Source organism: Mus pahari, chromosome 2 (assembly GCF_900095145.1).
Source record: "Mus pahari chromosome 2, PAHARI_EIJ_v1.1, whole genome shotgun sequence".
Lineage (NCBI taxonomy): Eukaryota > Metazoa > Chordata > Mammalia > Rodentia > Muridae > Mus > Mus pahari.
Window position 1 is genome coordinate 100,348,146 of NC_034591.1, and position 14,086 is coordinate 100,362,231.

Consider the following 14,086-nt stretch of genomic DNA (forward strand, 5'->3'; position numbering starts at 1 on the left):
TTACCCACCAACCAGAGTAGACATAGACCTCCTTCCCCTTGCAGTTCTTAAGATACCGAAAACATACGGCTTAAAATACCACCCACCATAGATATAAACTTTCTTGTGAAAAGAATAAAAATGTTTTCCAAAGTTACAAATAAGATAAGTGGCCAGTGGTGGACTTACATTTAAAATATAAACTGATTTAGTCTTCTCTATGTAAGACGAATGCCAGTTTAGTATCTTTCAAAGGTTTGATTGACGTCTAAGTGACTTGATAGTCTTGAAGGTCTGAATGAGTTCTGCAGGTTTTCACGGTAGGAACATGGCTGGGTCATATCTTTCACCCCCTTCTGCTTGAAGTCCAGTCCTCTGTTCAGTGGGCCTGGCTTTTTAAGTGTGGCTGGGCCTTCCACACACTGAAAAGCCAGTTCTAAAATTATTGCTGTTAGAACCTGTGTATTAGTGGATTGTTTTCAGCTTTCCTGGAACTCCCTGTGTAGATCAGGGTAGCCTAAGAATTCAGAGACCCACCTGTCTCTGGGATTAAAGACATGTGCCTCCATGTCTGGCTCTGAGTGGATTGTTTTTAAGGCAAAATAGTGCCCATTAACTGAACTCTTAAGTCACATCAGGTCAACCAAATGACCCTTTAAGTTTGTTACTGGCTTCATAACCTGGAGTCAATCTACTTGCTGATGTATTTGAGTAGGTCCTCTTTCTCCCTGAGTCACAATTTTGCAATAGCTAAAGTCCAAATTTCCAATCTCAAGAACATTGCACGCTAGGCAGCTAATGTTTGTAATCAAAGGAGTACTTTATACCAGTGGTTGGAAGAGGCACTATTCCCAGCTGGGGTAAGACTGCCAGCTCTTCACTGATCCAAACCCTTTCCAACACAAAACTGCTCATCTTCCTCAGCACCAATCCTGGGAGAGCTAACAGCACCCACATTTCAGTTTCACTGATCTATAGTAGCACTCTCTCCAGATTAAACTGTAGCATCGTTATGGACCCACTCTCTCCAGATTAAACTGTAGCATCGTTATGGACCCACTCTCTCCAGATTAAACNCCAGATTAAACTGTAGCATCGTTATGGACCCACTCTCTCCAGATTAAACTGTAGCATCGTTATGGACCCACTCTCTCCAGATTAAACTGTAGCATTGGTACGGACTTGGAGATGAGTGCGCTTCATTAACCAAACAAGCTGGGATACCAGTTAGCTTTTAAAGGGTTGATCATTCCGTCTCATTTTTACCTTACTTAAATATATCTTGTGTACACGTGAACACTTTCACCCTTAACATGCTGGCGTATTATCTTTCCATTCACTTAGGAGTTACTTCCATCTCTAATGTAAGCTGCTCTTCAATAAAGCTTAAATCATGTCTGCTTACCTTACACCATGTCTAATAACTGAGGGTTCTCAACAGTCCTCGTCTATAACAGGTACCATACCTGACTTATAAAAATACCCACAGCAAGATGGCTCAGTGGTTAAGGGCACTTGCTGTTTTTGCAGAGGGAAGGCCTGGATTTGATTCCTAGCACCTTCATGATGGCTCACAACTATCTGAACTCCAGTTCCAGGGGACCAGGCCCTCTTCTGGCGCGCGCGCGCGCGCACACACACACACACACACACACACTGGAAGAACAGGTGGGCACCACATGGCTCACTCTCCTCCTTCGGTTTCAGGCTAAGTGCAAACACCCATGAGAACACCCATGGAAGTTCAGCTTGCACCTGCTAGTCTGTCTGTCAATCAAACTGCTACAGAGCAGGGATGGCGTATATCTACCACACACATGGGTACATGTGTTAAGATGTTTTGCAAGCAAGCAGGCCCTTTGTAGTGAGTGGTGTATGAATGGAGGGAACAGAAGACACCCAGAATCACTTACATAAATCTTAAAGATTAATAAACTCTTGGGGTAAAAAGGGGTTTAGGCTAGGATCTCCACAGCTCCTCATAGGGTGATGTAATCTAGGAACAGCTAGCCTAGAACATTGGGTAGGGAATCGTAATGGGTTAGGTCTGACTGAGACAAAAGCATTTTAGAAACTCATTCCACACCCGACAGATGTGCTTTATTTAAAAACAAACAAATAACAAAAAACCCAACTGCAACAAAACGCTTTAATAAGAAAATCTGACTAAGTCTTATATTAACTCAAGCTCCTGGATAACTTCAGGAAAGCCAACGGGGTACGTGAAAGACATGCAGGCAGCTGCCGACAGTTCTTTGGTGGCACGAGCTGCCCTCGTGATTATCACGTACAAGTTTTGTTTTGTTTTTCAAAAAACAAATAGGCCTCAAAGCACCTGCCAAAGAAAACAGACACACAACTCTCTAACAGTCTGAAACTTAAAAGTTTAAATGTGCTGCAAAAGCCAAACATAATACACACATCATTTATAAAATGAGCTTTCAATTCTAGAAAATTAAAATAGATAGGGCAAGCTCACAGAAGGATAACAGCAAGTGGGGAGACTCTAAACCTTCCCTGACGACCTGCCACAGGGGGACAGCTAGGCCCAGCCAGCTGAGCTCCCTCAGGGCAATGGGGGCACTCCTGCGAGAGTAAGGGAGTGCCGTTGAAACCCAGTGCTGCTTTCTCTTCCTTTCCCTTCATTTCCTCTACTAAGGTTTCCTTTGGTTTGAAAGTTGAACTCAAAGGCTTGGGACCTAAGATGAGTCATCAACTTGTATTGGAATAGCACTTGGGAAATGAGAGCCTAAAACGGCAGATCTTTTTTTTTTTTTTTTTTTTTTGATGAAGTTCAGCATCCACTCTTGGTGTGGTGTGAGGATGTCTCCCGTGCATCACCGGGTCAAAGGCAGGACAACTGATGGGCACCCTGGTGAGGTTCTGCTGAGCCATGCGCACACACAGCCACCCGTTTAAGCTTTCAATAAATACAAACATTTTAAACCATTTCAACAGAATAAATTAAAAAACACTGCATTCCTCTTGGCCCGCTCTGCCTCTTGGGCTGGCTCGGAATGCTGCTAGTTGGTGGCAACGCCGCGCTGTTTGGACTTGAACACTTCCAGCTCCTCTGGTCTTAGCACTTTCTTTGCAGCAATAATGGTGTTCTTCATGAGCATGGCCACGGTCATGGGACCAACACCACCAGGGACAGGAGTGATGTAACCAGCTTTCTTCTTGACTCCTGCATAGAAACAAGATAGGCAGGCTGTTACAGATGTTTGAGATAAACATCATATGATACTTGATCTTGTCATAACAAAAATACTCAAGGAAGAGCATCCTCTTCTGACCTCTGTGGGCCCAGGCACACACATGGTGCACAAGCAGACACACAGGCAGGCAAACATCCAGACCCACTAAACAAATCTTTAATTTTTTTTTTAAAATAGCATCTACAGGCCAGGGCACAGATCAGCAGCGAAGCACTGGCTGAACAAACAAGGGCCTGAGTTCAAGCCTCAGAACCTGTGTCACAAAGGCAGGTATGGTGGCGCATGCCTGCAACCCCCATGCTAGGAGGCAGAGAAACAGATGCTAGGGGCTTGCTACTCAGCCAGCAAGCTCCAGGTGACTATTCCAAGTCATGAACTGCAGAGACCTAGGACACACACACAGTGACACACGCACACACATAAAACACACCAACATACATATACAACACACATGCATGACATACACCCACAACATACACATTAACACATAGACACGCATCACACATGCATACTCATATATAACATATACACAGACACAGATATAAAGGACATACATGACACACAGATACCACATACAGATATAACACACATAATACACAACACAGATACCACATACACACACACATAACAAATAGACAGACACATATCACACACAACACAGACACACAACACAAATAGACACACCCATATAACATACATATAATTTCTTAAAAAAAAAAAATCCCATGTATTGCAAGGCGTGGTGGTGCCTCCTGGAAAAAGGTGGAGAGCAATCCTGGAAGACCCTCAGTGTTAATCTCAGGTCTCTACACACATGCGCCCACACACATGTGTCCAAACACACATGTACCTACACACATGCAAACTCAAGCACATACTTATGCACACACACCACACTTTTTTTAAAAAAAGTGTTTTAACAATGTTACCAAAATAATATGGGCATAAAAGTTATAAGAATAGAGCCAGATGTGACAGCACACACCTTCAATCCCAGCACTTGGGAGGCAGAGGCAGGTGGATCTCTGTGAGTTCAAGGCCAGCCTGGTTTACAGAGTGAGTCCCTGGACAGTCAGGGCTACCTACTGAGACCTTGTCTCAAAGAAAGAAAAGAAAAGAAAAGAAAAGAAAAGAAAAGAAAAGAAAAGAAAAGAAAAGAAAAGAAAAGAAAAGAAAAGAAAAGAAAAGAAAAGAAAAGAAGAGAAAAGAAAAGAATTGGACTGGAGAGTTGGCTCAGCGGTTAAAAGCACTGACTGCTCTTCCAGAGGTCCTGAGTTCAAATCCCAGCACCCACATGGTGGCCTCCAACCATCTGTATTGGGGATCGATGCTCGCTTCTTGTATGTCTGAAGAGAGCTATACTAAAAGAAAAGAAAAGAAAAGAAAAGAAAAGAAAAGAAAAGAAAAGAAAAGAAAAGAAAAGAAAAGAAAAGAAAAGAAAAGAAGAGAAAAGAAAAGAATTGGACTGGAGAGTTGGCTCAGCGGTTAAAAGCACTGACTGCTCTTCCAGAGGTCCTGAGTTCAAATCCCAGCACCCACATGGTGGCCTCCAACCATCTGTATTGGGGATCCGATGCCCTCTTCTGGTGTGTCTGAAGACAGTGACAGTGTACTCACACATATGAAATAAATAAATAATTAATTTAAAAAAAAGAAAAAAAAGAAAGGAAAACAATCTGTCTTAATGTCCATGAAAGGTAATATTTTACAAATTACACTAAATACCTTCAAAATCCACATCTCCAACCAATTTGGGCTTTGCAGTGACAGGATCTTGAACTCTGTTTATTCCCACATCGATGACCGCTGCTCCTTCCTTGATCATGTCAGCTGTGATCAGATTTGGAATGCCTAGTGACAGAGAAGATTAGCAGGACACTGAAGGCAACGTACTTCATCTCTGGATTTTCATTTATTGTAGATGTATTGATTTTATGTATAGAAATGTTTTGGCTGGAGAGATGGCTCAGCGGTTAAGAGCACTGACTGCTCTTCCGAAGGTCCTAAGTTCAAATCCCAACAACCACATGGTGGCTCACAACCATCTGTAACAAGAACTGACGCCCTCTTCTAGCATGTCTGAAGACAGCTACAGTGTGCTTCCATGTAATAAAAAAAAATCTTAAAAACAAAACAAACAAACAAAAAGAAATGTTTTGCCTGGATATATATAATCTGCACCATGTGCCTGCAGGGGGCATTATAGTCATAGGATATTATAGGCGGTGCCTGGAGGAACCATTTAAATGCACATGGAAATACTCTGAGGGTAGGAGTGCCCTCCTCCTCCAGTCTACAATGGGGCGACAGATGCATGTATCCCAACTGCAACTCCAGCTCAGAGAATCACTGGGAGGGGATGGCAGTTGGGCGGGTAAGTGTTCAGACACCTCATTCGTATACACACACATACATACAAGCCTGGATATGCACTTTAGAGCTCTTACCAGCAGCAGATATTACAATGTCCGCAAGGATTGTGTGCTTCTTCAGCTGCTCTTTGGGAGTGTATCGGTGAGATATTGTGACTGTGGCATCACCTGAGAGGCAAAAACAGATGCCCTGAGTATGTGTGTGTGTGAACATGCTTATCAAGCATTCCTGCCAGACTGAATCTGACCCCGGAACTCACACACAGTAATAACTGAAATGAAAATTTAAACACAATTATTTCTTGGTGTAGTGTCAGGCACTGCTCTCAGCTGGACCCCTTGGGGTCATTTAATCTATTTCCTATTTCATCCACTTTAAAGAGTTTTACCTTTTCTAAGAAAACATCACCAGAATTACTCAGGTGAGTTTGCTCTTTAATAGTGCCAAAAGGTCCCCGGAAATGCCACAGAAGTTCATTAGTACCGTAAGTCTGTGCAATCCTTGACTCAGCTTTCCTTAGATGAATTAACAGACCATCACACTACTCGCTGGTCTGGTCAGGAGCCACTGTTTCTTTTCCTCCCAAATAACACAGAGCAGGACACCAACTCTGAGTAAGAAAGCTTGTTGGGACTGTCTGAGCCATAACTGACAATTTCTAATTGCCTACAAGCAAGCTTTATTCAAAACTTGGATCTATCTGAGGCTAGTTCTAGGATCCTTGGTGGCACTGAGTGCAGGTTATTTCTGAGTATTGACAGGGGTCACAGGATGGCCTTTGAGAGTTATCACATGACAGGAAAGGGGACTTCCTCACCCCCGGGCCGTTCATGAGCTCCATCTGTGTGCAGCAACATGGCAATCGGCATTCCAACGTTTTTTGACCTGCCAGCCACTACCACATTCTTCCCTAAGGTTGGAATGCCTGCAAAGATAAAACAATAAATAAACATACACACCCCCACACACAAACACTCTGAATGACACAGCACAGACTCAACTTTGAATACGTACAATCAAAGCCACATCTGAAAATGTCTTGTTGCCTACCACCACGCTTTACACAGAACTTCAATTTGTTCACAACGCGAATCATTCAGATACATAGATTTGCATTAAAAGATCTCCTGGTCCATCTCAGAATGTGTACCAGAGGAAGGCAGATGACCTAGATCGCAAATCCAATCGTTAAACTATCAGCCAGTTATGGCTGGGACTGCCTCACAGAGAAAGTGCAGAAAACACTGAAGGCATTCTGGAAACTGCAAAATGTCCCATGGATCTTTGCTGTCACTGTCGTAAAACCTACCATTTCCTTCTCCAAGGCTTGTAGAATCGAGCAGAGCTGTCCTATGCAAAAGCTAGGTGAGCCCTGCAGGGTGGGATAACACACTTTGTGGTTTTGGGGGGTTTCTGCCAGTTCTAAGTACAGGTTGACTATCCCTTACTTGAAGTATGTGGCCAGGAACGTCCTGATACTGAGGTTGTTCAGATTTGGGAATATCTGCATAGCTTCTATTTGGTTAACATTTCAAAACTAACAGTGCTGAAAGGCTTTCAGATTTTCAGACTGGGAGTGTCCAACCTACACTATGTTCATAATACTGAAACAGAAATGCACACACCTACCTGTTCGCTTAATTATCTCCCACACGCCCCATGGGGTGGCTGGCAGCATGGAGTACTGGTCCAAGCACATTCGTCCCACGTTGATGACATGAAAGCCATCAACATCCTTGTCAGGAGAAACAGCATTGCAGATCTTCCTCTCATCAATGTGCTCTAAAATAGAAATCAAGGCCACGCCCTAAAGTCCTGGTTGACACAAAGGCTGCCCTGCTCCAGTGTATCAGACTTGTTGTGGGAATCTACTCTCTGACTTGTTGCTGTGATGCACATAAGCAGAAGTCAAATACCACATCCCTCCACTCTCCTTTATGGAGATCTCTATCAGGCTGCGAGGAATAACTCAGATCAGTTATCCCACCACTTGGAAGGCTGAGGCAGGAGGACTGCTCCAAGTCCATGGCAAGCCCAGAATGCACAGTAAAACAGTGAGTACTTTTTTTTTTTTTAAAAGATTTATTTATTTATTATATGTAAGTACACCGTAGCTGTCTTCAGACAATCCAGAAGAGGGAGTCAGATCTCCTTATGGATGATTGTGAGCCACCATATGGTTGCTGGGATTCGAACTCAGGACCTTTGGAAGAGCAGTTGGTGCTCTTACCAGCTGAGCCATCTCACCAGCCCCGTGAGTACTTTTTTAAGCACTTCAAACAGCATCTCTGCTCAGAAATCATTTCTTTTTATTTTTAAATTTAATTTTACTTTAGTGTGTGTGTGTGTGTGTGTACGCGCATGCGTGTGTGTGTGTGTGTGTGTGTGTGTGTGTGTGTTATGGGTGTTTTGCCTACATGTGTGTGTATGTGTACCAGGTTTGGGCCTGGTGCCAATGGAGACCAGAAGAGAGCATCAGGAATGGAGCCATGGACAGCTGTGAACCACCATGTAGGTGCTGGGAATCAAAGCTGGGTCCTCTGGAAGAACAGCCAGTGCTCTTAACCACCAAGCTGTCTCTCAAGCCCAAATGATATCTTTTGAAAACCGACACTCACCTGGGAGTGGCAGCTGAACAAGGAGGCCGTCTACGTTCTCATCTTTGTTCAGTTTGCTGATTGAATTCAACAGCTCTTCCTCTGAAACTGAGGCTGGTTTCACAATTGTCTCACTGTTGATTCCTATTGTAAGAAAGGTCAGGGCTTAAAACAACATCAAGGTACACTGCTCCAAACCAAAGGGGATGAATAAAGACTAAGTTCTTCTCTGGGGGAAAAAAAAAAGAACACCAAAGCACTTAATAAACATCTGCAGTGTGTAACCACCATGCGAGCTAAGAGAACTGCCCACGGTGTAACTGCCTTACAGGCTCACGAATGGCACACTCCAGGACACAAGGTCACACAGATAGCACACTCCAAGACACAAGGTCACACAGATGGCACACTCTAGGACACAAGGTCACACAGATGGCACACTCCAGGACACAAGGTCACACAGATGGCACACTCCAGGACACAAGGTCACACAGATGGCACACTCCAGGACACAAGGTCACACAGATGGCACACTCCACGACACTCAGGCTCCTCCTGCACTGTTCTGTGCTTATTCAATGACCTCATGTTGAAACAAGGAGCCTGAGCCTCAGATAAAACACCAGCCAGAGAGCTGGAGAAAGGGCTCAGTATGCTTGCTGCGGATGGAGTTTGCTCCCAAGTACCATGTGAAAGGCACAACATCTTGAGCAGTGAGACCATAGCATTCTCAGAGCCTGTTGGCCAGCCAGTCTCCAGGTCCAGTGAGAGACCCTGACTCAAAAAATAAGTCAAGAGTAAACACACACACACACCCCAGCATGCACTTAATAAATAAACATAATCAGTGTAATAAATATTACAAGTTTAAAAAAAACCACTATCTCTATTTTGGGTGTTTAAGCATCATGGGAAAGATTAAGCAGCAGGATGAGGAGGCCTCTGTGATGTGGTTAAACAGAGGTCTGAAGGAAGTGACTGACTTCTGAGAAATGGCTTCTTCACTGATTGGCTTTAGTCATGGAGCTGAAGCGGCTCAGGCCTTGGGGGATGGGAGAGCTGTGTCTGTCCTTGAGGCATTGCAGATTACCATATGACAGCGGTCTAGAAACAGCTGGCTTAGACGTGCCTGTGTCTGCTCGTGTGACAGTCAGTGGTCTGAGCACCTGGTGTCTTCCCTTCGGATGTGGTTGGGATAAGTGACCAATCATGAGCCAGCTCACTAACCCAAGGCAGAGATGCTGGGGCAGGGCAAGGGGTGGGGGGAAGCAAATGTAAAATGTGAAGTCCAAATCAGAATGGAGGTCACACACAGCCCAGAAGCTGTAGCGTGACAACCTGCTTGTCACCGAAAGCCCTCCCTCTATAGGGCCAATTCCTCCCACAGTAAAGTTTGACTCAGTTTTATCTCACTAGTCTTATGTAGTTGAGTTTTCTGTTTTTATTGCTGCTGTAGAGGGTGTTTTTTGTTTTTTTTTTGTTTTGTATTTTAGATTTTTTGAGACAAGGTCTTATGTAGTCCAGGATGACCTCAAACATGCTATGTGGTCAAGGCTGGCCTTGAATTCCTGGTCCTGCTGACTCTAACTCCCACAGTGCTGGAATTATGGCCTGGACAGTCACTCAGGACTCTACTCAGAAAGAGGCATGGTGGCACATACCAGGAGGGCTCTGATAATGACACTTACCCACTTCAGCTGCTGCCCTGGTTTTGTTGAGAACATAGGAGTGACTGGCAGGATTGTCACCAACCAGAATGACACTGAGGTGTGGCCGCTTGTTGCCTGAGGCCACCCACTCTTCCACCTCCTGCCGTACTTCTTGCTTGATCTGCTGGGCCAGTTTCCTTCCAGAAATAACAATGGCTTCATTTCTGCAGAAGGTGACATGGTCACAAAAAAATGTAGCTTGGATATTTGCACAGAAAAAAAAAGTTAATAAACAACAAAGGCTTCCGTTTAAATATGAGATCCAAAGGAGATATTTTGTTTTTAAAGATTTATTTATTAATTTTATGTATATGAGTACACTGTCAATGTCTTCAGACACACCAGAAGGCATCAGATCTCATTACAGATGGTTGTGAGCTACCATGTGGTTGCTGGGAACTGAACTCAGGACCTCTGGAAGAGCAGTCAGTGCTTTTAACCACTGAGCCATCTCTCCAGACCCCGAAGGAGGTAATTAAGGGCAGGCACTAGCTACCAGTTCAGGGGTGGCTGAAATAGCCCTTCTGAAGCTCACACGCTTCTGTTGCTGACAGCCGATACTTGCCCAGGTAAGATTTCAGATCAGGGTCTCTAAATGTCACCTTCTCATCCCTGCCCAAAGTTTTCAGTGGACATTCCCTCGGCCCCTCCCTGCAGGCTAACCAGCTTCTCTGAATATTCATATTCCACTTGAAGTGTGTGTTGTGCTGCTGGTATTAATATCTGGTCATGGTTCCTAGGTCATGGGTATTTTCTTTTATGTGTATGGGTGTTTTGCCTGTATGCATGCATATGCACCATGTGTGTGCAATGTTCAAGGAGATCAGAATCCCTGAGAAATGAAGAACAACAGACAGTTATAAGCTGCCATGTGGACACTGGAAACAGAACCTGGGTCCTCTGCAAGAACAAGTGTTCTTAGCCACCCAGCCCCTCTCCAGCCCAGTGCACTGGGTTTCATTTTGACAGTACTGTATAATACAGCTGTCTCTCTTCAAGTACTGGTTCCAAAATGCCCTTTTCACCTATAAAGAGTCAGGTCCTTTATAGAAAGCAGTGTAGTATTTGCATAATCTAAGCATATTTCCCTACACCAATTATCTTTAGATTGTTTCTAAACCTAACACAATGCAATTCTATGGGAACAGTTGTTATAAATAACAAGAAACAAAGGTCTATATATGTTTAGAATGATGCAAAGGACTTGACTGTATACAAACTATATCGTGTGGCTAGATTAATAAATACTAAGCAAGTGAAACCTCAAATTGCCTACCACTGCCCAGTCCCTCTCCCGGACTGTGTGATAGAAGGTGTGATAGTTAGCATTGTCACCTTAGCCAAATCTAGAAGCCCCCGGAAGATGAACCTTTGACATGCCAGTGGGGCATTGCCATCTTGACTCCTTGAGAGAGAAAAACCCATCCACTGTGGGTGGCACCATTCTGTAACCGGGATAGAAAAAAAAATAAAAATGGAGAAACGGGCGATGGTGGGGCGCACCTTTAGTTGCAGCACTCAGAAGGCAGAGGCAGGCAGATCTCTGAGGCCAGCCTGGTCTACATGGTGAGTTCTAGGACAGCCTAGACAGCAACAGGGATTAACTAAGGCTAGGGCAGTCTCCCTCACAAGTGCTGTCTATCCCCTTGTCCATTCTTAGCCGATACACCAAGGTTTTCCTTGGCTGCATGGCTAGTCCAAAGCCAGCCTGAGTACACGAGATCCTGGAGAGAGGGTCAGGGAAGAAAGATGTATACATGCTAATAAGCACACACACACACACACACACACACACACTGTACTCTGAGAAGAATTTAGCTTGTACTTCATAAAAAGTTTCTTTGGGAGGCAATAAATGCAGAGAAGACAGGAGAAGCCCACTTGGACTAAAAATGACAGGCTGGTGTTAAGGACATTGGGTTCTGAAGAGGCCAGTGTTCCAGGTCCTAATCTCTTTTTTGCAGGAAGGTTCTGGATGTTATGCCAATTTACTTTAGGAAAAAAAAAAAAAAAAAAAAAAGACAAAGTATCACAAAGCCAGGCCACCATGCAATGAAGATTGTCCTTATCCAGCTACATTTTAACCTTCCAGGGCTTCCCACAGCACTGAAAAATAGGAGCCATTTCCTAGGTTCCCTTACCCGTGTGCCAAGGACCAAATTAAGTAACTCCTTAAAGGGAGATAGGGGACTGAGCTCAGACCCAACATTACAAAAATAAAAGTAAATTCTAAGCCTGTGCACTTCGTTTAGATATGACATGCTTCCACAGATGTGCTCGGGGATTTTACACTAACATGACAGACTAGAAAGAAGTCCAATAAAGTTCCAATAAAGGTCAAAATGAAAATCCAAGTCAGTAATATTTATTTTCCTCTTAAACCAACAGTTAGTGATCTTACAGTCAGTAAGTATCAGGAAAGCTTTTCGGCTCCCGACCAAGTTATTTTGGGAAAAGTTCTGCTACTTAATTGATGGGCTGGCAACGAGAAAGAGAGAGAGGAATGAAACCAATATCGACCGAACAATAGATATTTTGCCATCCCCTTTCCATAAATTACTCTTGGTTCTTCTGCCTACCATAAAACCCCTGCTGGATACAGCAAAGATGGATGGTAGTAAGAAACAAGCTGTAAGAGCAAACAGCTGCCGCCATGACCATTTACTCTCCCGCCCACCGTCTCCCAGGCAACGGCACTCTCCCTCCAGCCACGGAGTTTATGTTCCTGAAACCCTGGGACAGCAAGGCAGGCAATTATCAAAAGTGCAGGACTGGCGAACACAGATCGACTTCAGAGATACGAAGCCCACACTTCTCAGAAAAGCATGCAAGAGTAAACCCGGAGAAGGCGCAAACTGGTCCAGTTCTTTGGGTAATGAATTACAGGATCTTTTCAGTTAGCAAAGTCTCTGACACGTGTGGTCCACGGACATACGGGGCCAGAACTCAGGAAGAGGAAAGGGAGAACAGGGAAATAAAAGGTGGAATTCAAAGAGGGAGGTCAGGATCAGATCTCAGAAAACCCTGAAGAATGCCCTTCCATGTCCTCCCAAACCTCAGGATCCAGTCGGTGCAACAACATACAAGGCTCACAGAAATGTCTTTATTGTCCTCCACCTGGTATTCACAACCCCTCTTGGACTCTTCTTCCTAGGCTCAGGAATGGGAGTTGGAGGCCAAGAAAAACCCAACAAATCAATTATCCCCTGAAGGAAGTGCATAAAACTTCTCTGCCTTCCTCACTAGTTTTTTTTTTCCCCCAGTCAAAATTTACTTTGGGGGCTGGGAGGCCTTCATATATTTCAACTTCTAAAATTATGGAAAAATACGCATATGAGTTTTACTGTTGTGACTTTTTTTTTTTTAATTATTGTTTTGTGACTGCACTGCAGCCCAGGCTGGTCTCTAACTCACTCTATAGTCCAAGTTGGCTTTGAACCCGCAGTAATCCTCCTGCCTCACAAGCAATCTCACTGCGCCCGGCTCTGGCAGTTTTCAAGCGGACGGTTTATGTGGTATTAAACACTCGCAGAATGGTGTGACCACCACAGTGGTCCACGCGCAGAATGGAAGCTCCAACACCCCAGCTCCCCCTAAAACAATGCACCCCACTCACAGCAGTCCCCAGCAACTTCTGGGGTATGTATCATTTTAGGTCGCCCAGGCTAGAACTGGTGAGCTCCAGAGTGGACAGCGGAGGGCCACCATCAAGCTGGGGCATCTTGCGAGCCACACCCACCCGGGAGGAGGGAAGTTGGTACCCTTGGAGCAAGCCGGCTCGCGGATTTCATCAGACTGCAGCAACCCGGGCTGCCGCTAGGAAGGGCAGACCTCTCCGCACACTTCTCTGCAGCGGCAGGACAGTGTCCCCTGCTAAGCGTCCGCATCTCCACGTGCACCCCAGTGCCACGTAGCCCCGCCACACCTCTCCGTTGGGGGCTGGCCCCGCGGCCGGGTGATGCTTGGGAAGGTTATCTATCCACGCCGCGCTCCGCAACCCCACGGACTCGCTCCCCGACACACTCACCGCACTGCCGCCAGGTGGAAGGGCTGTAGGCGGGGGTGGCAGCCATGCGTGGGGCGCAACAACCGCACAGCCAACGCAGACAACAAGGAAGCTGAAGCCATGGCCCGCGCCGGTGCCCGCGCCGGAGAGAAGCGCGCGCGCGGGCCACGAAGCTATACCCCGGCCCACGAAAGCCCCGCCTCC

General features: G+C 45.1%; 1 protein-coding gene across 1 annotated transcript; it reads right to left on the bottom strand.

Annotated features, from left to right (window-relative positions):
• Window positions 1–2,048: 2,048 nt before the first annotated feature.
• On the bottom strand, window positions 2,049–14,078 carry Mthfd2 (methylenetetrahydrofolate dehydrogenase (NADP+ dependent) 2, methenyltetrahydrofolate cyclohydrolase). Its single transcript, XM_021190199.1, has 8 exons — window positions 13,904–14,078; window positions 9,856–10,040; window positions 8,189–8,311; window positions 7,200–7,352; window positions 6,388–6,495; window positions 5,645–5,737; window positions 4,923–5,048; window positions 2,049–3,166 (listed from the first exon to the last, which is right to left on the bottom strand). Exons 1-8 carry the CDS (start codon window positions 14,002–14,004, stop codon window positions 3,003–3,005), a joined length of 1,053 nt encoding a protein of 350 aa, XP_021045858.1. The 5' UTR covers window positions 14,005–14,078; the 3' UTR covers window positions 2,049–3,002.
• Between the last annotated feature and the right edge of the window lie 8 nt (window positions 14,079–14,086).

Coding starts and splice junctions, on each gene's coding strand:
- Mthfd2 (XM_021190199.1), bottom strand. CDS start 14,004: ATGGCTTCAGCTTCCTTGTTGTCTGCGTTGGCTGTGCGGTTGTTGCGC. Junction 8,312..9,855: donor CAGGGCAGCAGCTGAAGTGG/GTAAGTGTCATT, acceptor TTCTTACAATAG/GAATCAACAGTGAGACAATT. Junction 6,496..7,199: donor GGAGATAATTAAGCGAACAG/GTAGGTGTGTGC, acceptor TTATCTTTGCAG/GCATTCCAACCTTAGGGAAG.